The 24,646-nt window shown below is 50.3% G+C and overlaps 1 protein-coding gene across 3 annotated transcripts in view; it reads left to right on the top strand.

Annotated features, from left to right (window-relative positions):
- Positions 1 to 24,646, top strand: part of CCDC50 (coiled-coil domain containing 50) — a 79,617-nt gene that overhangs the window by 34,592 nt on the left and 20,379 nt on the right. For 2 of the 3 annotated variants that reach the window (XM_031957419.1, XM_031957418.1), the window contains exons 2-6: positions 2,671 to 2,733; positions 3,413 to 3,542; positions 9,865 to 9,955; positions 19,908 to 20,013; positions 23,835 to 24,371. In XM_031957419.1, coding sequence (XP_031813279.1) covers positions 2,671 to 2,733; positions 3,413 to 3,542; positions 9,865 to 9,955; positions 19,908 to 20,013; positions 23,835 to 24,371 — 927 coding nt within the window. The remainder of the gene's footprint in view (positions 1 to 2,670; positions 2,734 to 3,412; positions 3,543 to 9,864; positions 9,956 to 19,907; positions 20,014 to 23,834; positions 24,372 to 24,646) is intronic. The other variant, XM_031957420.1, reaches the window with a different exon arrangement.

Here is a 24,646-nt window from a genome sequence, read left to right as displayed (position 1 = left end):
GCATCAATCTTTCATCTGTCCCCCGAGTCCCCAACCTACATCCCCTCTTCCACTTTGGACTGCGATGTCCTTTAGCCAGCCCAGAATCAACATGTCCAAAAAACATAATCCTCTTTCACCCAACTCATCTCTCTACTGGACATCCCCGTCGTCGTTGAGGGTGCCGCCATCCTTGCCATCGGGCCGGCAGGAGACCTCTTCTTGGCCCTTCAGAACCTTTCCTTATTCCCCTTGCCAGCTGATCACCGGAGCTTGTTTTGGCCTCCATAGTCTTGCTCAAGTATCTCCCTGCCTCCCTTCTCTCAGCCTCCACATGAGTTGAGACTCCCACTGCCTCCTAGTTGATCCATTACAATGGCCTCCTACTTGGTCTCCCTGCCTCAGTCCTCTCCTTACCTCAATCCATCCTCCACTCAGGTCAAAAAGCATTTTCTAAAGTTCAAATTCGATTTCCTGCCTTGCTGTCTGACTCCTCCTCCACGTTCTAGGGAAAATCCAGCCAGCCCCTCTTATCTTTGGGAGCAAGTCTCTTAGTCACTGATCTCGGGCCACAATCTGGCTCCGGCCTATCTCGAATCTCCTCACATTCCCTCCTTCACTTAATCTTTGGTGACCCAGTCATGCCCTGCTTGCGGCTTCTCAAATGTGGTGCCCAATTTCCAGCCTCGCTGCCTTTGTAATGGCCTGTCCCTGGTCCTCTCTCCCCACCTGTTCCTCTTGAGTCTGATATTTCCTTCAGGAAGAAGCTTATGTGCACCCTTCTAGATGGAGTGTTTCCTAATTGCACTGCCTCAGTCACTGGTGACCTCCCTCCCCGTAGCACGTCTATTTTGTACACAGGATCCATCTATCATCCATCCGGCAGTTTATTGTCTATCTCATAGCATCTATCATATATGTCTCTGGCTCTTTCTCTGCCTCTGTCTCTGTCTCTCTATTTCTATCTCTTCCCCTTTTCTTTTCCCCTTTGTCTTCCTCTCCTCTCTTCTCTTTCTCTCTCCCGGAAGGGAGCTCACTCCTTGAAGGAAGGGGCTGGTTTATTTTTATATCCTAGCATTCGGTATGTAGTAGGAGCTTAATAAATGTTTATCCATTGAGTGTTGTGTGTGTGGGCTTTTAAGCTTCTGCTGCTTCCTTTAATCCCTGCTGGCTTACTCCCATTAGAAGTAACATAGATGCCTGGGGTGCTTCCCAGTTAGAGAAGTGACACTAGAGTATGTGTAGGCCATTCTCTTCAATTTATTTATGGTACAAATCAGGGGAACGGGTTAAGGAGCCCCTGGCTGGTGGGGAGGGGGGATGGGTGATGTGTATGTGAGGGACGGCCTGGCCCTTGGGGAGGGGGATGGACGATTTGTATGTGAGGGATGGCCTGGCCCTTGGGGAGGCCCCTCTCTGTTCTGCCTCGTGCTTTGCTGGCTGACCCTTGAGGTCTCGCTACTTCCCTCCAAACCAATCCTCTACCATGAAGGGATCTCCTTTTTTCCCTGGATCTCCTCACATGTCATCTGTTCCCAGGGGACTTTTAGGTCAGGCTTCCCACAGAGCAGGCCAGAGCATTATGGCCGGACACATTTATGGCCCTGGGGCGCCTCTGGATTCATCGGTTTGGGGGGGGGGAGATCCAGAGCTTCCAGAATTAGGAGTGTGCACGCGCACACACAGAGCAAACCTAGCGGAAGCCTGGTGCTTCTCTGGCTCACTGCCATCATTCTCAGACTCAGCCTTGACTTCTGTACCAGATGGATTATCAGGCACATTGAAATATGGATTCAGATGAGGGAAGGAAGGAAGAGAGGGAAGAAGGGAAGGAGGGAGGAAGGAGGGAATTCTTCTGTGGACTTAAAATTGCTGGTCTTTCCGTCTCTGCATTGCATTTAAAAAAAAAAAAATCCATCCTCAGGCTGTTTATACCAAAGGACCATCCCTTGGATCCATCTGAATTTTTAGCCAGTCATTCATTCCCAGCATGCAATGGTGGAGTCTGCAAGGAGATCACCGTGGGTTCGGGAATCTGCCCTTCCCTTCTTTTATTCTGCTTCTCAGCATTTACCACTTTGACCTCTGTTGCTCTGGCCAGGTCGGAGGCCATTCTGCAGCGCGTCTCATGCACTGACTGGCTTGGCTTTGCACAGACGATGACTGTTTTTTCAGAGTGAAAGCCTAGGTTTCCCTCCCTCGCCCAATCTCGGACCCGGCTCGCAGCTGTCATGGCTTGAATTCTGTCCTTCAGCTGTGAAAAAGCTGTCACTGATTTCAGTTCAGTCCCATTATTACCTCAGGAAGGGCTCTGTAGTGGGGCAGTGAGCCCTGCCTTCAGTGCCCGGTACCGCTGGTAGGGGACTCCGGGTCCATCACCTGCTGAGGGCAGGGGCCACCGTGTCTATTTCTTTGTTAAATCCCTTCATGAACCACGGAGAAGGCCATTGATATTCAGTGACAAAGTGGGAAGAGTCCAAGGGGGGGGCCCGAGTCCCAGCTTGTGGGAGTGACTGTGGCCATGTGTAAAGTGAGGGCCTCTGCACTCCTGGCCCGGGGGGACCTTCTCCACTTGGTCCACTCCTGTTCCAGGTGAGGATGCCAGTCACCTGCCACATTAACAGAGGGTTAATGGTGACCTTTGGCCACATCAAGCCCTAATAACACCTTCTGTGTGTTTCTTTCCGACAGTGTGCCGGGACTTTGCCGTGTTGGAGGATCACACGCTCGCGCACAATCTCCAGGAGCAAGAAAGTGAGTGGGGGTTCGGGCTCCTTCTATGTGGGAAGCCTTTGCTTAATCACCCGTCCAGAACCTCTGCCAGGAGGCAGCTAGAAGGGCTCGACCCCTTGCGGAGGCTGCTCGTTCACAGATGGGTCACAGACGGGTGGCCGTGAATATCGGCCCTTGTGGCCACCGGTCCTTGCAGGGCAGACACGAGACGCTAAGACTGGGAGCAAAGACAGACACGGGACCGGGAAACATTATGTGGGAAATCGGTGGGGAAGGCGAGGGGCCCCATTCTCCCTTTTATTGTCTTCTTGATTTGTGTGTGTGTGTGTGTGTGTGTGTGTGTGAGAGAGAGAGAGAGAGAGAGAGAGAGAGTGTGTGTGTGTGTGTGTGTGTGTGTGTGTGTGTGTGAGATAGTGTGTATGTCTAGGAAGAACCCAGCCCAAATGTACCGGTGTCTCTTTACATAATTAGTTTGCTATATTTTGCCATCATTCATTATTTTGTCCAAAACATAGCGTCTTGTATTTGAAGAGAGTGCAGGGCAGCCCTTGTTGGGGATCGGCAGAGGCCGTTTTCTCACAAGGATTTTGAAGTGAATTTGAGGTCTGGTCCAAATTAAAAATAAAAATGAAGCGTTGAGGGTAGAGTTCAGGGTGGGCGGGCCCTCGCTGCCCCCTGACCTCTTGTTGTTCCCTTTCAGTCGAACATCACTTGGCGTCCAACGTGCAGAGAAATCGCCTGGTTCAGTATGATCTTCAGGTGGCCAAGCAGCTCCAGGAAGAGGAGGACCTGAAGGCCCGGGCCCAGATCCAGAAACGCTACAAAGACATGTAAGTCGGGCCCCCGAGTCCTGCGTCTGTCCCCGTTGCTCTTCCCATCCCTCTGGCTGCGCCAGACACTTTCATGCTTCTTTCCAGCTACTGGTGTCTTAGGGTCAGTCTCTAGAGTAGTGAGAACAAGAATGGCTCCATAGCACTTGGGTACTTGTGAAGTGTGGTACACACACACACACACGCACACACACACATTCACACACACCCTTGGGAACAGTGGCTCCGCTACCCCGGAAGCGTCTGGGTCCTTGCAATCCAAAGGCTTCCAGAAGTGGCTCCGTGGCCTCGGCCCTGTTCGCTCTTATGGGGATTCTCTTTTCCATGAAGTTGGGAGCTTTAGCTGCCGAGATGCCTTCTCATTCTGCATTTGTGGAAAGGAAAATTGTCGCCTATGAGCAACTTGGAAACAGGAGACCGGGACCATGAAATCCTTGTTGGGCTGGAGTTGTGTGTCCACGTGATGAGACAATGTGGATTTTTTTTTTTTTTTTAGAGGGGAAAAAACTATCAACCTTTGGTGTTCAACGAGGGTGCTCATTGTCCCCCCAGCCCCCACTCCCCTCCCTAGATTGTGAATAAAGAAAAGTTTTGTGGGAGAAAAAAGTCCTTATTTAGGTAGAAATTGCTGAGACTTCTCCGATAAAGAAAATCAAATTTGAGACTGAATCTGTTTGAGACTGTCCAGCTGCTGACAACTAACTCTTCTTGGGGCAGCCGGGAGAGGGAGAGCTTCCTCCTGGAACCAAAGTCTCTGCTCTTTGCTCTGATCTTCTGAAGTTTATGTGAAAAAGCCATTCTAAACACATCAGTCATTACTTAATCCCCCGAATATCCCGTCCCTTCTGGGACATGTCGGCCACAGCCATTCCTATAGTGTGGGTCTGTGAGCTGGTCCGGCCGGGGCCTGTGATGGCCATCAGCCCTGCCCTTTTCCCTCCACGAAGGCCAAGCCGCCCAGCCAAAGCGCCCAGCCCGTGTTCCGTGCAGGCCGCAGGAGGGGCAGAGAAACCGCTTTCCAGCAGCTGGTCCCTGAACCGAGTCCAAATATGGACGCTTTATTTTCAGCGGCCCCATTCCAGAGGCCGGCTGTCGGGCCCCTCCCAGCGCCATCCCTCCATGGCGGGGGGCCCAGCCAGCAGAGGCAGGGACCGAGATGACAGAAAGATGTCCAGCTTTCTGTGGCTTGGTTTGAAATGACAATGAGATGGTTAAGTCATCTCACTTAGAACAGAGGTGAGGCTTTTCCTGCTTGGTTCCAGAGGTTCCAGGGGTACGAGCAGTGGGGGAAGAGGGCAGGAGGCAAAGTCCGACTTCATGTCAGGAAAAAACAAAATCGAGCTGAGCTGTCCCAGAGTGCAACGGGCTGCTTCCATTCAAGGCAGTCAGGGAGACTTTCAAGTAAAGGGAGTTTAAAGAACATCCAAGCTGACTCCCTCATTTTTCAGATGAGGAAACTGAGGCTTGATTTATTTAACTGATTTGCCCAAGTTCCCCCATGGGAGAGGCTGGTTTGAAGTCACCTTTTCCAACAGTGTCTTGGGTCTTTGATCCCCTCAAACCCTGAGGCACTGAAGTACAATGGAGACATCCTCTGCGTGACTTGGGCAGTTCACCCATGAATCAGTTCAGCCAGTGGCTCCTTGAGCACTGATGGAATCATGACCCTGTTTTGGCATTTGGTCCCTCCCCTCCACATCGGGCACCAAGCTACCGCCTCTTTAGTTTCTCATGGGCACCTGTGGTCTTGCTGCATTGATCTGCTGACCATCCCTCCCAATCACCGTCACTCTGCCTTTGGTGACGTTGTTCTCTGTGTTGTTTAGAACGTCCATCTCTCTGAAGCTTTCTCCACTTTGCCACCTGCCCTCTCCCCTGACGTCAAAAACCTTCCATGGCTCCCTATTTCCCATAGAATAAAGAGCAGATATCATAGTGTGGCTCTCAGTATTCATCACAGTTAGGCAGCAGCCTGGTTTGCCATTGTTCCCCTTTGTGCTCTCAGCCAGGTCGGGGCAGCGGCTGCTCCCTGGTCTTCCTCTGTTGTCCTCCCTGCTCTGCTTCTCTGCCTCCTGTCCCCGAGCCTGAGAAAGCCTCCTTGCTCCTCATTGTTACAAGTGCCTGGCCTCCCTCCTGCCTCCCCTGGCTGGAAGAACTCCCTCACTCCCCCCTCTCAACTTCCTATTTAGTTTGATGACTTTTCCCCATTTGGCCCCAGCATCACCTGCCCGGTATTTCTCATGTGCCCTTCCTTGTCCTCCTCTACTTCTCTGGGGCGGTCCTGGGACCCTTGGGTCTTGTAGATGCTCTAAGTTTCTGGTCCAGACTCATGGTGTCATTGTTGCAGAGAATTCCCAGGGTGCATAGTCCCTCCAGGGTTGCGGATAGCCACCTGCTCTGGGGGTGCAGTGTGTGGCGGGGGCCTCCACGGCAGAGCCCCGTCCTCCGTGCCTCCTCCATAGGGAGGCAGTTCTCTTTGGCTCTGACCACGTGAACGCCCAGTTTATCATCTGTGCCTCATCTTGCCACAGTGACCCAGGGCAGAGCCGTCTCCCAGAGCTGGGGAGCCCCCACTTCGGCCCACCCGGAGCTTGGGCCGCGCCAGCTGCCGGCGCCCCCGCTGCCCGCTCAGGAACGCCCTGGGCTTTCCTTCCTCAGGATGCTCAGGCTGAGCCCCTTCCTCCTCCCTGAGACAAATGTGAGCTCTTGGCCATAGCCAAGGGCGGGGCAGGGAGGGGGCAGAGGAAGGAGGCTGATTGGCCAGGGCCGGACTCTTCCCTCCCCCCACCCGTGTGCACTGTGGCTGAGGTGCCACAAAGCCAGGGAGGTCAGCCATCTCCCCGGCTCGTCCCTGCTGATTGGTTCTGACCACTGCACTAGTTCTTCCCTCCCCTGTCCCCGAGCTAACCCCAAGCCTGCCAGCCCCCCGGGATGGAGGGCTGACCTTGGAGCACAAGTCATTTCCACTTGGGATACTGCCTCGCTGGCTTGACTAATCAAGCCAAGCCCACTCGGCCTCATCTGTCCTCATCTGTCACATCTGGTCTGCATCTCAGGGTTGTTGTAGGGCCCAAGGAGACAGCGTTTACAAGGCAGTTCTAAAGCCTCGTGTGCCCTCTAACCATCGGGCCCCTGCATGACCATGCCCGTGTGAGTGGACGGCAGCCTCGCAGCCCTTCTTGACAAATCCCTTCCCTTCATTGACCAGAAGCTGTAGAAAAGAACGGGGCTTTGCTCCTCCCCACAGGGATTAGGTCTCTTTTAGATGGAATTGAGTCCCAGAGTCCTTGGGGCTGAGGGAGCAGGCCTGGCACTGAGCAGTCAGGACAGGGCAGGAGGTAGGGACGGAGCCCTGCCAGTGTGGCCGCCCAGCTCGGACAAAGGCTCGGAGGCAGGAGGCTGGGCCGTTTCAGGGTGCGCTGAGCAGCAGCTTGGTAAAGCACACAAGGCATTCTGTTCACTGGAGGCCAAGAGCTTCGGGCTGTTCAGGACAAAGGGGGTTAAATGCGCGCCATGTGGACATCCTTTCCTGCTGCCTCTGTAGGGGACAGACCAAACTCCCACCTTGCTTTGCAAAGCCTTGTTCACTTGAGTGATGTTCTTCACGTCAGATCCCCTGTACTTGGCACAGGGCCCGGGATACAGTAGATACTTAAGACATGTGCTTGACCCCTGGGCCAGGTCCTGGATCACCTGCCTGGCATCGGAGAAGCCCCCGACTACCTTCGGAAAGGCTCATAGCCAGCGTGGCCCCGGGAGGCTGCCCCTTCTGTCCAAAGCAACTCACGAGGATTGTGCCCCTTTCCTCCGAAGCAATTCGTGAGGATTGCACCCCCTCCATGAGGATCTGCTAGAGAATTTCTGCTGGGCCCTGTAGCATCCACACCCACCAGATTGTGGCATTTTAGAAGGCTTGGTTTTATTCATCTGTTATTAAATTTGTGTGGGCCTCTCAGTGTGCAGATTCCCTCCACTAATGTAGATCTCTGCTCTTCTGTACCTCAGACTCGGAGTCTGGGAGCACTCACAGGTGAAATGCCCCCTTTTGGGTCGTGCTTCCCAGACCCGGGTCTCCCTGACTCCAAAGCTGGCCCTGTGTGTTTGTGTTTTCCTGTGTGTGTACTTTCACCCAAGCGCCAAGATTGCTCACATGTGGAAGCATGTGACTTCAAATGAGATGTCAGCCGGCCACTTGTGGCAGAAAGGAATGAATCAGGGTCCAAATCCTGCCTGCGCCATCGGCCGGTTTTTTGACCGGGAAGCCGGGCTCACACACTCTCACTCAGGGGCCCAGGCGACCCACAGAGGAGAATCTGCTGAGCCAGTTTCCATCAGTTGGTGGGCTTTCCTCCCTCTGGCTGGCCTGATCCAGTGAAACCACAGCTGCAGAAACACACAAAACACATGTACATGATGTGACACACACAAAACAGCATTTCACACTTGCAGGATACACGTCCTTACCCACATAGGTCCGTGGTGTTAGTCCCTGGGTCGTCCAACCTCTCTAGCAGCTGCCTCTGATTTCATTTAGGACACACAAGTCCTTCAGGGGTACCTGGGCCAGGCATTCCCTGGCTGCCCTCGTTTTCTGCTGAGACGGAGTGAGCAGCCACCTCCTGTTCTTTGGTGATCCCGTTTCTCTCCAAGGTCAATTCCAGAGAAGCTTAGCGGCAAGCACTGGGCAGCATCAAGCATGGACACCTCCAGGAACAGGCTTTTCAGGAGAGGCCATTCTGGATATAACTGCCCTCGAGGGCCGATATCTGGCAAGGGGCTGAGGGCTTGGCGTGTCCCTGATGTTACAGTGTTTGCAAGATGTCTGACAGGCATCCTGTATAAGGAAGGTTGTTAGCTCGGTGTTTCCTGGGGAGCTTACAAGCCTTCTGAGCTATTGCCAGTTTAGAAAGTGGAGCTGAGCAGAGCCCTGCCATATTCCCCGTGCTCTGGTGCAGTGGCTCTCAAAGTGCTCTGGGGAGACCCTATCAGTCTCCCCAGACTGATTTTTATAATGATTTTTATAATAATTCTAAAGCATTTTAGGTTCTAATACATGTATATATCTCTATCTATCCATCCATCCATCTAGCTATCTGTCTGTCTATCCATCCATCTATCTATTTATCTATCTGTCTTTCTGTCTATCTCTCTGTCTGTTTATCTATCTATCGATCTATCTACCCAACTACCTATCTACCTACCTACCTATCTACCTATCTGCCCATCTATATACCCACCTGCCCATCTATCTACCCCCTACCCATTTCCCTACCTACCTACCCACTTATCCATCTACCTACCTACCTGTCTACCTACCTGTCTACCTATCCATCTATCCATGTGTATGTGTATCACATAAAGCAAAGTTTTTTTTTTTTTTTGGGGGGGGGAACCTACCTTTCAATAATCTTTAAGAACATAAAGAGTCCAAAATTTGGGAGCCACTGGAGCAGCTGGAGGAGCCTCGGGGAGTCAGATGAAGCGGGGTTTTATGTCAGCTCTGCTGTTCGCAGCCGCCGAAGTTCTCAGGGCTCCATTTCTCCATCCGTCCTAGAGCAATGCTGTGCATGTTTGTCTTGGCTAACTCAGATTCTGTGAGGAAGTAGTGAGATGATGAAGAGTGTGTGGGGGACTTAGAGGTTTCTGGGGGGACCTGAGCATGATGGGCAGATGGGAGCTTCCTGGTTCCCTGCCTTTGGCATCCCAGCTGCCTCCCTTCCCTCTGCTGGAGCGAGGTGCCTTTGCACCTTTGGTTTCCATTAAACCTGGGCTTCTGTACCCTGGACCGCTTTGGCAGTCTGCTCAGACTCAGAGAGATGGTTTTAAATGTATACGATAAAATACAGAGGACTACAAAGGAAACGTGATCATGTTGTGAGACAGGTATCACGAGAGTTTGACCAGTGAAGTTCATGGAACCCCGCTGGTTGTGGAGGGGATGCCCGGAGTCCGGCAGACCGAGTTTTGACATCTGTCCTCAGATGCTCAGTAGCTGTGTGTGACCTGGGACAAGCCTCAGTTTCCTTATCTGCAAAATAGGATAATAGCAGCCCCAGGGTGGTTGTGAGGATCCTATTTGTAAAGGCCTGAGCCTAGTGCCTGGTGCAGAGAAGGGGCCATATCTCTGTTTAGTCCCTCCATCCCTTCTCCATATTGAGAACCCCTGCAATGGAGCTTGATTCCTAAGGTCTGGATAGCAAAGACCTGGGTCCCGCAGGAAATAAACCTTGCTGCTTGGGGGTAGGAGGAAGGGAGGGCCAGGAGGACAAAATGCTTCCGAGTTTTCTGAGTAACATGGCTTTGTCTCTATTGTGCATCTTAGAGAACAGCAGGACTGTGAAATCGCTCAGGAAATCCAAGTGAAGCTGGTCATCGAGGCGGAACGCAGGCGCCTTCAGGAGGAGAAGGACGAGGTATTGTGAGAGTTTCACCCTGATCCCAAATGCGAGCTCGGGGCAGCCTCTGGGAAAGTGGCCAAAGCACTGCCAGCCTCTGGTAATTTGGGGGAGCCATCGGGAGCCTGGCTCTGCTCCCCAGTATTTCCTCTCACTCTCGCTGTAGCCATCCAGAAGAAGCAGAGCCACAGAGGCAGGCAGTTGGGTTCTGAACCCCATTGTTGGAGAGGAGGTTGGGTTGTTAGAAATGTAAAATGGCTCTAAATAGCCAAGAGTTGACCCTGGGCTGGGCCAAGGTCTTGAGCTGGCAGGCGGCAGGATCCTCGCCCCCGTTGTCATCTGCAGGCCGGTACCAGGCAGCTGTGGCCAAACAAGGGCCCTGTGCCCAACTGCAGCCTTGCTTGCCTGCAGAGCCGCCCACGAGCCGTTCCTTTTGCTTCCACCGCCTGCTCTGAGCCCTTTCCAGAGGGAGGGTGGGGGATGCTGGAAGGGACCTTGGAGGCTCTCAAGTGCTTTACACTGGCCGGAGACAGGTGGCTGAGGAAGTGACAGAGATGACATCTGGACTCAGCTTTTACAAAGCAAGTAAGATGAGTCCACTGGGTGTCCCAAATGTGACATCCTAGAAAAGGGGCCATTCAGGTACTGCGTTAATACTTCCGTTTCTAGGGCAGCTGGTGGTTCAGTGGGTAACACACTGTGTCTGGAGTTCAAATGTTGCCTCAGACATTTACTAGCTGTGTCATCTTTTTACTTCTGTCTATTTCAGTTTTTTCATCTGTAAATGGGAGTAATAATAATGATATCTACCCCCTCCCCAGGGTTCTTGTGAGGATATTTGTAAAGTCCTTTGCAAAATATTCAAGCATTTTACAAATTCTAAAATAGTGTAAGGTATTGGGATTATTAATTAGCGCTGTAGTTACCTGACTAGACATTGTCATTCGTTTTCCTGAATGTCAATGGTTTTACAATAGAGACACCTGAGTAAATGAAACCTTGCCTCACCTTATGTTCGAAATAGGCCTTCCCGACACGTCTCTCCTTTTGTTTTTTCAATCACAGCTCGGCACATGTGACTCTCCTAGAAAAATCCATTTTGGGTTCTTATGCCTGAGTAAGACCCGATGTCAGCAGAGCAGCCAATAGAACAGGAGGTTTGGCTTTTAGGGACTCCTTCCCCCCCCCCCCAGAAGAATAAATCGGGCCGTTTATGCACCAGGTTCCTGGAAAATGCTTATTTAGATGCAGTGGATTGTTTTTGCTCCTTCCTTTTAGCAGGACAAGGCATCTTTCTGTGAAAGGAAGTGTGGCCTTCCTCCCGCTGTGATTCTATCCAGGACCTCAGCCCGGCACTGAAAGACACAGTTGTATTTGGGAGACAGGAAGGCCAGTCTTTAAAAAGAGCAGCAGGAGGAGCCGGGTCCCCATCAATGCACCCAATGTCCTAGTCAGGGGAAGGGGGACAGGGCAGTGAGTATTATTTTAGCAGGAAGAGGACAGGGAAAGTCAACCCTTACTTTCCAGTGTGGGGACCTATGGGGGACCTGTCTCTGCTGGTAGCCTCTTACCTGGGCTGGTGAATCTGTAGGGAGACAGAACCTGAGCCAGGGAGAAGGAATCCCGTGTGGTGGCTGCCTGGAAATGCATTGGGACTGGGCCTGCAGCTCCTCCCAAACAATCCCCCATTTGGGTGGCATCCCCTATAAATTGGGAAAAGTATAACCTTGACCCCTCTTTCCCCTCCCCCATCAACCTTCTCCCTCAATCCTCTCCCCCCACCCCTTCCTTTTTCTTCCCCCATCCTGGGGGAAGAACTTAGCCTGGAGGAAATTTCTTTGGATCAGTGGCCTTGTCAACTTACTTTCAGAGGCAGGATTTGAACTCATCCTGCCGCAAGAGCCCAAGCTCTTTCTTGGCCAATACAATAATGCTGATGAGTACCAGGGCTTAGGGCAAGAGTGAAGGGGAGAAATGGATGTGAGAGAGGGCTGAGAAGGTGGGGGGAGAGGAATTATTATTCTTGATTTACAGCTGAAGAACCAAGTTTAGGGGGCTCATTTAGAGTCATGCAGAATTGAGGATCCCAAGAACAATATTCTGTCAACTGCACCATCTCATGTCTCTAAACCTGAGCAACTGATGGGTGTGTTGTGGGGGGAGGGTGGGCAGGTCATCTTGGGGGACTGTGGCTGGTGCTGACCTCAACATGGCGGGAGGCTTCCTTCTTTCCTGAACAGTGTCCACTGTGATTTAAATCAAAGTAAACATTTCTTTTTTTTTTTTTTTCCAAATTTACAAAATTGCATAAGTTAAAAGGAAATGCAAGTTAACTTTCAAATGATGGTTTTTTGTTAAGTTGGTAGCATTTGTGCCTCTGAATTGATTAAGGCTTCAGATCAATACTGAGACTTGTGGGACCTGCTGTGTGTGTGTGTGTGTGTGTGTGTGTGTGTGTAAATGAGGTCTGTGGTTCCTTCTTGGTTATAATTTAACCACATCCAATAAACTATGGAAAGCAATCCCTCAAAGTCCGGCCTTTCACTTCCCTTCTTTCCTCCCTCTCTCCCTTCCCCTCCCTCCAACTTCATTAGATGGTTTGTACAAGGATCATTTTCATTTCTATTTTACAGATGAGGAAACTGAGGTTCCTCGATGTCCTAAGAGTCTGACTTGAGAGCAGCCCCCTGTTCCAACCCCCTCATTTTCCAGAGGAGGATCAGGGATGGGGGATTTTGCCCCAGGTCACGTAGGGAACAAGTGCGATCTTTGCCTCCCACCCTGGTGCGATGACTGGCTGTCAGACAGAGTCCCTCCCTCCAAATTTGTATACTTCCCATTGTCCCGTGTACCCCACAGTACCCCCCTCCCTCCTGTGTACTCCTCCCACAAAGGTAAAACCTTGGGCAGTCTCAGTTATGCTTGTTGTTACCTTCTTGGGTCGCATTAGCCAAGCCAGTCAATAAACATTTGTTAAGTGCTCACTGTATGCCAGATAAAGTACTAAGCTCTGGAGATATTAAAAAATAAAGGCACGAACATGGTCTCTGCCCTTTTGGGGTGCACAGTCCCTATGGGGAGGAGAGGCAACTCATTTTGCCTGCAGAGCTCACACATGACCCAAAGAGAGCAATGGAGTGTGGGATGCCAGGACGATCTAAAGAGAACCTGAGGGAAGCCAGGAGATGGAGGTGAGGAGGGAGGGCGGCCCAAGCATGAGCTCCATTGAACCCAAGGCCTGGAGATGGGAATTAGCATGATTTGTGTGAAGAACAGCAGGGAAGACAGTGTGTTTGGGTGAATGGAGGGAGTACATGGGGAGCTGCAGAAGGGCCGTGGGGATGGAAGCCCCTTCCTTCCGGAGCCAGCTTCTTCTTTGCTGGAGCTCGCTTCTGAACTTCAGTGACTTCTGGGCCAAAGAAGGTTGGCTTGGGATAATTTGGGATGCCCACTTTGGGTCTAGCCTGTTCCCCAAGTTCAGAAAATCACAGTAAGTGGCTTTGGAAATGCTCTGTGGCTGGGCCATCTCCGGAAAGTCCTGGCTGGCCAACAGTGATGTGGAGGAGCATGCTGGGAGGCAAAGCTTAGGGCTTCCTAACCCTGAGGCCACGTTGCCCAAGCGCTAATGAGTGAGGAAACCCCAAAAAGTGGAAACATCCCCTCACCTAATTAGCCTTTAGGGCATACCTAGTGCTGGCAGCATTAATAGGTGGTTACATGTGTATATATGCACTTGCACATGTATATATGTATGTACATTTATATACACAAAACATTTCCGTACAACTAATTTCCTGTATAATCCTCTGCATTTTATTTTCTTCATTTAACGATACTATTTCTGAAGGGATCCATGAGATTCTAAAGGGATTCTCAAGGGCACCAGATCTCCAGTAATGATTCTCCAAAGATTGGCTCTGAACCACTGCTCTCTTGACTCACTTTTTGAAATGGAAACCTACTGCGTGTATAGGAGTATATAGTTCTTACTGTTTGACTCCCTAGCACTTAGCACACAACAGGTGCTTTCAAAGTGCTTGTTCAGGGGCAGCTAGATGGTACAGTGGATAGAGTGCTGGTCCTGAAGTCAGGAAGAGCCAAGTTCAAATCTGACCTCAGATACTTAGTACTTCCTAAGTGACCTGGGCAAGTCATTGAACCCCAATTGCCTCAGGGAAAAAAAAAAAAAAAAAACTGCTTGTTGATTTTATTGATTTGGGAGAATGACCATGATCCTCTTGTACTTAGCACACAGCAAGTGCTTTAAAAATGCTTGTTGAAAATGGGAGAATGACCATGTCTGGCACAACATCAGTCCCTGGCGTGTGAGTCCCAAACTTTGGGATCTTTCTGGGGAGTCTGGCCAAGCTCTGAGATCTCTTAGCACAGCTCCCCTAGGGCTGGTGTTCTAGGAGCATTTGTCCTTGCCCCATAGCATCTGCAGAGTAGGCCACTTTTTAGGAAATGGAAGAAAGGGAAACGGCTGTTGTGACACAGGACCAATGTTGGGAGGAGCAGCGGTGTCTGCAGAACACTGCCCTTTCCTGGCTGTGGCCACCATGACTCGCTGCTCCAAGCCAGTACTGAATCAGAGCTCCTTGGAGCCCCCAGAAGGGATGCTAATCACCATGTAGTCCAATCCTTTGAACTCAACCAAAGAAGGGACAGATTCTCTGGAGCTCATCTTGTTTGTAGAAAATACTGTCAGTAAGCAATTGCTCTGGACTACGCACACACACACACACACATACTATATATATATATATATATATATATATATATATATATATATATATACTTCTAACCTGTCCCAAAAAGTTTTAGTGTGGATTTGAAGCTTCACTTCAGAGATCTAAATGCTACAAACTTAACAGAAACCATCGCTTGAAAGCCGACTTTCATTTCCTTTTAACTTATGCCATTTTGCCAATTTGGAATAATACATGTTTACTTTTAATTTGAACCAGAATGGGCACTCTGGGATTACGCAATGTGTTTGCAGAAGTTTCTGGATGACACCTTCTCAGACCAGTGGATTGCTGGGGGCAGGAGCGGGGTGGAAAAGGAAAGGGGCGAGGGGAGCTGCTTCCTTGGCCACTGCAGTCACCTCAGTCGTTACTGGCCACTTTTTCCTTGTGGAGCCTGAAACATCACGAACTTAGCAGGAACTTTTTGGAGGACCCGAAGCGATCGTTGTGATCTCTGAGCAACAGCTGGTGAAAGTTCCAAGAAAGCTTGAAAAGTGACCAGAGAGACGCTTATCACAAGATGGTGCTTAGGTTAAATTTTAATAAGAACCATAATATTAGAAACATCAAGAATTAGTCTTGCAGATGTTTTTGGTAGTAACATTCACCCACTTGAAATCATTAAAGCTTAAAACTTCCGTAAGTCCTTTGGGCTGTCCTACATGTGGACTGGGGCGTAGCCAGTGCGTTGCTTAAATTTTGCTTAGCTGGAGGTGTTTGTTACAAGGGGTGGGACGGGCAGAGAAAACTTGACTTGGGGGTGGGAGCTCTTTGAGCACATGCAGACTCACGTGGGAAAAGGATTCTGTTTGTGCAACTTGTCCTCAAAGGTCCTCACAAGGACTTGTGGGTAAAATACAGAAGGACATTTTCATTTTGATGTAAGAAACATGAGGACCAGACACGTTTTGGGAACTCCTGGGCAAGGAAATTCCATCTACTGATGCAGATCAGCAGCTCCATGTGACTGAACTTGAAGCCATTGGCCCAGAGTCTCACCCCCAACATAAGTGAGAGAAAGGAGATCTTCCTCATTGGCCAGCCCCTTCTGTCTCCATTGATCAGAAACATTTGAAAAGGTTCTCGATGCCGTTTACTTTTTATTTTTAAATATAATTGTTCTTCTTGCAGACTGTCCATTACAACCCATCTCCCTTGTCATAAATAACCTAACCAGAACTTTGTCCTTCTCTGAAAATGGATTCCCTGAGAGGCAGGAAGTGCCTCAGCAGGAGCTGTGCTCACTGACTGCAGGGATCAAAGGGCTGAGATCTTTCATTGTTGTGGAAGGAGAAACTTCCTCACCAGCAGAGCAGCTCCAGGAAGTTCGGGCTTGCCTCGGCGGGTGCTGAGCTCCCCTTCCCAGGAGGGCTGCCAGCAGGCACTGAACTGCTGGTGTCAGGGGCTCATCTTTGCTCAGGTATTGGTTTAACCACAAGACCCTTGCTTCCAACTCAGAGATTCTCTGGGCATGGGTGAGGAAGTCTGCTTTGCCAGGCAGTCATGCCGGTGCATTTTCCTTCAGAGATCTCCCTCGGTCGTGGGGGAAGGCAACGTTGGGCGTCCCCGAGCTCACGTACGTGTTGCCAGCCGGCACAGATTCCTGTGAGATCCATCCTGGGGATTCCCTCCAGCCCTTCTCCTCCGAGTGTCTGGGAGATCAGTCCACTTTCTTTCTTTGAGGGGAAAGGCGAAGACTCTCTGAATCAGCCCCTGGCCAGGAAACCAGTCTGTCATTTCAGCCAATCAGGAAGCATTTGTCAAATGCCCATTCTCTGTCCCCACTGTGCTAGGTACTGGGGAAGCAAAGGGGAAAAGGACATGGTCTCTGCCGTTGAGGGTTCCCATCCTAAGAAAGGAGAAATCCTGGAGAAAAAGAAGCATATAAAAAGGGAGGCTTTTTTGGTGGGGAGGAGTTGTCAGTGAGGTATCGCAAAAATCTTGTGAAGGGCCGGGGATCCTTGAGCTGGGAGCTCTTCTCTTGTGCCTGCTTTGGGAATGATTCTGTTGCCCTCCACCTCTCCACACCATTACAAAGATGGTGCCCGGCTTCACTGGCCATCTTACTCTTCTCTTGGAGCCAGGAGGAGAACTGGCCATCCTGGCTGGGGGCCCATCAGGAGAAATGAGCATAGAGGGCTTCGTGTCTGCAAAGCAGATCTGGAGGCGCCAAATCCTTCCAAGTTTCCCCGTGACCTTTTCCCATGTTTTAGATTTGCTTGTTTTGGCAAAGGATTGGGCTTTTTCCCCTCGCCTTTGCTATCTCCCTCTCACACACATTTCTGTTTCTTTGTTGAATTAATCCCTGGTTTTCCCCTCGAGAACAAAAATCATTTTTAAAAAATTGCCTTCAGCTGCTGAAACCTCAGAATCATCTCAGTGTGAGCGGGCCCAGGACGTGGAGTTTGTCAAAGTCCTGGACGGCCGTGCCTCCCAGAAGGCAGAGCTCTCTCTGGTGGGGACTTTTTCTAGCTGGGGACTTCTGCTATTTTCCCATTTAACACAGGGAAAAATAAGAAAGGACTTGATCACAGTCATGAAACGAGCAAAGCATTTCACAGGCTCCCAAGTGGCTTCCATCGTGACCCCCCCAAAACACATAATTCCTTCAACCAGTGCTCCTATGGGGCAGCCAAGGCTCCCGAGGGACAATCCTCTGATGTGCTTTCAAGGGTCACGGTGTTCTACAGCTAGATCAAATCTCCACTTTTTGGCTCCCTTGTGGGAGCGTCCTTTGACAGGATGCTCATCTTCCTTGTGTGTCCCCTATATCCATTTCTGCATTTGTAAAAGGAGGTAATTGGACTGTGTGAACACTAGCTGTAGGAGATGAATATCTGGGGGAAGGGGTGAGCAGCACGTTGCAGCTGCCTCCAAGTACTTCGAGGCTGTCACATGGAAAGAGATTTCATTTGTTTCCTTGGCCCCAAAGGGCAGGACTAGGAGCTTTGGGAGGTGTCCAATGTGGAGAGACAGGTTTGGACAGGTGAACTCTTGCACGTCTTCGTCACTCTTTTTTCCTGTTTTCCCTCTCCTGGAAATATTATAAGATTTCAGTTTAAGAATATTATTAAAGCATCCGTGGTGGGAACATGGATGGAAAGGAAGCTAGCTTTCGGTGTATTAAACACAAGCACGGGATGTGAGACCAAGAGAATGAGCTCTACTATGTGATGGCCAGAAAGCTCCAGAGAGAGCGGATGGGGAAAGTGGGGGAAAGGAAGGAAGGACAAAGCCGACATTTGCCTGGATGACGATGGTAATGGGATCAGGAGTTCCCACTTTCTTACTGTCCCTTAAGCTTCCTTTCCATACTCTCAGCTACTGATGGGACGTTACAAAGTGGATGTCTCATAGACTTCCCAAAGTCACCTTGGTGAAAGCAGGACTTGGTATAGTCCCTGATCTCCATCCTCCCCTCTTCCCCCGAAGCTCAGAATCCCAGCTTCTCTAGCCCTTGGCTCCTTATTCTTCTTTGCATCAAACAACTGCCATCTTGGCTTAAACCCTCCTCCTCCTCCTCTTCCTCTGCCATTCAGCACATTATATCAACCCCCTGCCTCTTCTCATTGATTTGCGTGTCCTCCAGCACGGTCCCCTCTCACTGCAGCCATGGCCCGAACACAAGAGTCCCTGCTCAGAGGAGGCCAGAGCTTCTACTCGCTTCTACAGCTAGAAGAGAGACTCCTTTTGATCTCCAAGAGCTTTAGTCACCCCATTTCAAGCTCCCTTTCCAGCCTCAGTGGTTTCTGCTCTCCCCTTCTCTGTCCAGCCCAGTCGAGCTCTCTGTTCCTCATCCAGAACTCCTCATCTCCCATCACCGGGCCTTTGCAGTGGACATCCCACTTCCTGGAGGGCACTCTCCTCTCTTGAACCTCAGGGAGAGCTCCTATCAGGGAGCATCTCTTGCTGATCTTCCCCCATTGCCTGGGCCCTCTCTCCCAGATCATTTCACACTGAACAACTTTACGTCTGTTTGTGCTTGTTGATTATGTATTTGTGTTCCGTATAGAAGGAGACATACTCATCTCTCCTATTGAGGGCAGCTGGGGAGGCACAGTGGTTAGAGCACCCGGCTTAGTGTCCAGTAACTCTGGTTACAATCTGGCCTCGGACACTTATTAGCTGCACGATCCCGGGCGAGTCGCTCAGCACTGTTTGCTCCCTCACTTAGCTGAGATTACGCACTGAGCTTTCCTACGAGCTGGAGGAGGAAATGGCACGGGAGAAACCCCAGATGAGGCTATGGAGAGTCGGACGTGACTGAACAACAGCGGCTCCCCTAAAACGCCAGCTCCCTGTCAGAGGGGACTGTCTCGCTCTTTGTGTTGGCACCTCCGGCACCTGGCACGGTGCCTCCCTGTGCCAGACACTGTGGCTGCGCGGTCTGGGGCAGGAAGCAGCTCAGGAGAGTGGCTGCAAGGCTCCACTTGCTGATGGGAAGACCTGGCTTCTGATTCCTCTTGATGAGCTGTGTGACCGTGGGCCTCTCAGAGCCCCAGGATCCAAATCTGTAGAATGGGAGTAACAATGGCACCTCCCTCTTGGGGCTGGGATAAGGGCCAGGGGAGATAATATGCATAAAGTGCTTTGAAAATTTGAAAGCTTGGGCAGCTAGTTGGTGCAGTGGATAGAGCACCAGTCCTGAAGTCAGGAGGACCTGAGTTCAAATGTGACCTCAGATACTTAACATTTCCTGGCTGTGTGACTCTGGGCAAGTCACTTAACCCGATTGCCTCAGCAAAAAAAAAAAAAAGAAAAAAGAAATCTCTATATAGAGTTAATATTGCTGCTGATGCTCAGTATCCTCATCTATAAAATGGGTTATACCTATCTACCATTGCTGTTGGAAGACTTAAATGTTACACATATACATAATATATCTATCTAAATTATACATGTACATAATCTATCCGTCCATCCACACATGCATATAATAGAAATAGATGTACATATGTACATATAAATATACATTTGTATTTTGTGTGTGTGTGGAAATATATATACACACACACAGAGACTTTTATAGATAAGGATGTTTATGCTTTATGAAAGCTAATAATAAATGCCGTTTGTTGCTATTTAACGTCATCGTCTTCAGTTTCCCTCCTCATAATACTCGCGTCCTTGACCCGGGGCTGGCCGGGAGAAAACCTTCCAAGTGTCACATAAACAAGAGATGGCGTCCTAGTGATTCTCCTTTCTTTCCCTCTCTCCTCCAGGACATCGCTCGCCTGTTGCAAGAGAGAGAGTTACAAGAAGAGAAAAGGCGAAAGAAGCGCTCTCCAGAGACCCCTTATGATGATGGCTACTACTTGGCCAATGGAGGTAATGGTCTCCAGGATCTGCTGCCTCACCCTCTGGGGCCTGCTGCCTCACCCTCCTAGGCTTGCCCGGCAGCCACTCCTTTTTGTTTGGGTGGCCTGCAAAGGGGCCTGGGATCTGGCTGCCCTTCTTCCTGGGATCTGGAAAGCGGCTGCCCTGGGTCTGACGCTAACAAAGAGATCAGGGCTCTAGCTGACCAGAGTGGGAAAGAAAACTGCTCCCAGCGGCCTCAGGGGGCTGGAAGCTTGGCTGTTGTGCATCCTTCCTCCCCTCCCTCCCTTCTCTCCTTCCCTCCTTGGACTATGACTCATATTTTGAGCATGTCACATCGGGCCTGGCCCGGGAATGGTGGGTGTGTGTGGGTTGGGGGGGGGGGTGACCTTCCCAGAAGCCTTCTCCAACATGCGCCATGCTGATTAAACACCCCGATGGGATTAATTGAGATGCGCTGGTGTGGGGGACAACAGCTTCCTCTCAGCTACTTCCTCTGGGATATTGACACGTTTGATTGATCCATTTTGCTGATTTCACGTGAGATCCAATTTGCAAATTTTTCTTCACTTCTTCGCCTTAATGATCTCTGATATTTGATCGAAAATAGCTTTCGGGTGGCGAGAGGCGAGGCCCCCATGGGTGCTTGCTGTCTCCCTTGCTGTGTGCTGGTGGTGGATCTTTTCTTCTCTGACCCATGTGTTGGGAAGGGTCAGCTTAAAATGGTCCTTCGTTCCCAGAAGCCCCTGCAGGGTTTCCTCGGTCCCCAGGGTCAAACTTCCTGCATCCCTGCTGGGCAAGGTCCATCTTTTACCGTGGAGTGGTGAGTGCCCATTTTACCCAGAGACGGCAGAGACAGATGGCTGTTAATGAGGTTCACATCTAAGGTCTAAAAGGGTTTTGTGGATACACGGTCAATATTTTTCTTTAATTAATGGCAGTAATGGCTTTCATTTCTACGCTCCCTTAAAGTTTGCAGAGAAGCATCATCTCTTCAGAGACTCCATGACTCAGACCCACTCGCATTCCCATTTTTCCAGATGTGGAACTGAGGCCCAGAAAAGGGAAGTGACCTCTTGAGGAGTGTGTTGATAGTGAGTGTCATAGGATTTGAGCCCTGGAGCCTGCAGGGACCCTAGAACCCATGTCTCCCCAGTCTCTTCTTTTCAGAGGGAGCCCCTTACCCAGGAGCACTCAGGCTTGAAGGGCCTTGACCCAGGGTTCAGATCCAGGTCTTCCCAACTACAAATCAAAAGTCCCTCCGCTAGGTGATGCTGCCTTTCAGAGCCACTTGGGAAGAGGGGAGGTTGTGCTTGACCCCTCTGAGGAAAGAGCCAGACCTGGAGAAACTGAGCAGGACAGAAAACAGGAGAGAAAGTTGAGAGAGAGAGTGTGAGTCTCAGAAATCAAAAGTTGGAAAGAGGTTCAGACACCGATGGGTCCTACCTCTCCTCTATGGAGCTGTGTAAGCCCTGCCCCCAGGCCTAGGAATGCTACAGGGCTCACCCAGGGTACAAACTGGCGAGAAACAGAGCTGGGATCGGAACCCGGGCCCTGTCGTGGGCTCCCGTGCTCCCAGGTGTTCTGTCCTCACCCATGTTCCTGTTCAGGAAATGAGAGGCCACATCTGCCAGGTGTCCCAATTCCCTGGCCGTTGATCCGGGCCAGCCCGCCGTCCTGGGAGCAGCGTTTCCAGCTAGCCCATCGTCCCCCCCCAGGATCTCTCTACCTCTTGGGACCAGCCCTTTCCAATACCTTTCCCGCTCTAGCTTCTTGGCTTTTCCATCTGTGTGGATGACTTGGCTCGGTTTGATTTGCACCTTGCTTGACTAATCGACTAACCATCTCCCCCCGTGTCTGTGTCTCCTGTCGGATCGCCTTTCCCTTTGATCAGCAGATCACAAGGGGTGTATCGGACTCCTTCCCCAATGAGCATTTGCAGATCCCGTTCGAATTGGGAATCCTCCAGATGCCATATGCCCAAGGGACGCCAAATATAGAAAGCTTAGCTTGGGATCTGTTCACAGGACTGCTCCTTGGGGACGCCAGCTCACAAGGGAGCATCACGTGGGCAGGTAGAGCTACAGTGAGACAGCTTTGTACGTGTGTATGTACACACACACGTACATATCAGTGTCTCTAATGTCCAAATACATACATGCACATGTGTGTATGTGTATAGATATGTATTTCTATTTCTAGATATGCCAGTGTGTTGTAGTGGATCTTGAAAAGGCAGCCCAGATGCTCCTGACTTTGAGGCTCTATCTCCTACCCCACGCTGCTTCTCAGCCTATGGAAGAACAGAGGATGCTATTCACATTCACACACATGTACTTCAGCCTTATCAAATGTAAATCTCCTGTGCCTGTGGCCAGAGCCAAATCTAGAAGAGGATCCATTGTGTTTTTGTAAACATGAGATCCATACATCATCCATGGACTAGCTATCCATGTTGGTGAAGCATTTGAGAGATCATTGTTAATAACCATTAATTAATTAATAATAAGTGACTTGGGGAGATCCAGAGTCACCACTTTTTCTAGTCTCTGAAGGACAAGTTCGAATCAGTTTTGTCCTCCATCTTGTTCAGACCCAGCCAGATTTACAGGAAATTTAATCTAAAGTGGCTCTATCTCCACACATTTGAGTGGTGATAAACTATTTATCTTTATAAACTAAAGGCTATAAACTAAGATAAACTAATTAGATTGCCAAAGGTGGAGTAATTTAGAAGTGAATGATAGAAGCAAAGTTACCTCCCCTAACCCCTTAGAATAGGGCCACCTCTCATTATGATATTCATCCTCATTAATTATTAATTATTAATCAGAGTAGATTGCCATCCTTTGAAACACTCATTTTTCCAAGGGCATATGAACTGTGAATCCTCTGCCCTTTTTAACTTTGGTCAAAAAGAGACCAAATGATTATTCCCTTAATTAATGAAGTAGTAGCATTATATTAATTACCCAGAAAGGAAGTCTCTTGAATTTTCTAAACCTCATACACGTAAACATATTTACTTACAAAATTGTTTCTGTCTGCAAACATACCCAATTTCGTTCTAAATCAGAAGTATCCAGTGGCACATGTGTAAACTTTTGTTTTGGCGCCTGGAAGAGTGGGCCGAGGCTCGGGCCGTGTCTTCCTTAGGGTGGGGGGTCTCCCAGTGAGCTGATTTCTCTGCTCATGGAGATCTGAGCCTACCCTGCCCATCCAAGTCTCAGAGAGCTGCCAGGGCATTGAGAGGGGAAGCATTTTGCTCAGAGACACGCAGCCCGTATAGCTCAGAGTATGGGCAGTAACTTATAACTTAAGAGGAACAGTGTGGTTTAGTGGATAGAGCCTCCAGCATTGGAGTCAGGGTGGCTGAGGTATATCCGTACTGGCTGTGTGACTCAGCGTCCCGGCATCGCTTTAATTCTCTGTGCCATAGGGAACCCATCTGCCTCAGTACAGGGTGTTTCCTCATTGGCAGAGCCCTCCGGAAGATGGCAGCTTCCTCAATCACAGTCAGACCTCAAAGGGCATGTATGAATGACTGACTCGGTCACTATTTCCGTCAGCTCTGTGAGGCCTGCTTTGCCCACGTCGTTCTCTGACTTGCCCCTTGCAGATGCTGCAAATGCTCATGTCCTTCACTCTACCGTGCCAGCCTGTGCAAGCTTTGGTTGATTCGTGAGCTCAGTGCAGGCGTCTTGTCCATTCTGTTGCATGTTGAACAGGGCCCCCCCCCCCCCCATTGTATGAGTTGGTGTAGGCTGTTCCCGTGTGCTAACTTTGAGCTAACTTGCTTCTCTCTTTGTCATACCTCCCTGCTCCATCCCCAGACCCTCCAAGGTCAAGGAGGAACAGGGAGCTGGGTTCTGAGCCCCCAAGGTCTCGAAGGCAGCAAGAAGACAGGCCTGTGAGGCGGAGGAGGGACAGACCCAGTAGGCCTTCAGAAGACACGGATGAATGCGAGGAGCAGTATGCCGGGGAGAATTCTGTGCCTTCCCTCAGGCTTAGCAAGCCCAGGGATGACCCCCAGACTAGCTGGGAAGCCCAGGAAAGGAAGCTCTCTGGACACGAGAGACTCCCGAGATCTCCCCTTCCCAAGATCGGTGGGGACGTTTTCCTGAGCGTGGAATCTGACGATCGGGACCACAGCTTTAGCCATGGTTCCACGAGACATCCCGATGACTCTCGATCCCACCACCAAGACCGACTCTCGCCCAAGTGCTCCCAGAAGCCAGGGGCTCATAGGAAAGAAGAAAGGCATAAGAGAGACTGTGGGATGGGGGAATCCAGAGATAAAAAGGAAGGTCCCAGGACAAGGCCGCCTGTCTCCTCCAAGAGGGAGGAAAAACACTATTTCGATGACACAGGTAATGGAGGACCGTGGAAACTAGAGACCTCACTGTACACTGAGCCTGGCTGAAATGGGCAGTAGGTGATTTGGGCAGAGGCCTCTCTGTTTGTGAGCTCCTAGGTTTGAAAGCATTTGGGGGATCAGATTCATTTCAGCCTCACTTACATGAGCCCACTGCCCTTTCTTGTCGTGGAAGTGAACTTAGTTGAGGAAAAGAGGAGCTAGAAAGTATTTCGGACTCTTAACTTCTCCTTCCACATTTTGCTAGGACTCCCATGCCAAGGGCAGAGC

Source organism: Sarcophilus harrisii, chromosome 3 (assembly GCF_902635505.1).
Source record: "Sarcophilus harrisii chromosome 3, mSarHar1.11, whole genome shotgun sequence".
In the NCBI taxonomy this organism is placed as follows: domain Eukaryota; kingdom Metazoa; phylum Chordata; class Mammalia; order Dasyuromorphia; family Dasyuridae; genus Sarcophilus; species Sarcophilus harrisii.
Note: the sequence above shows the minus strand (reverse complement) of the source record. Positions and strands in the feature narration are given on the sequence as shown.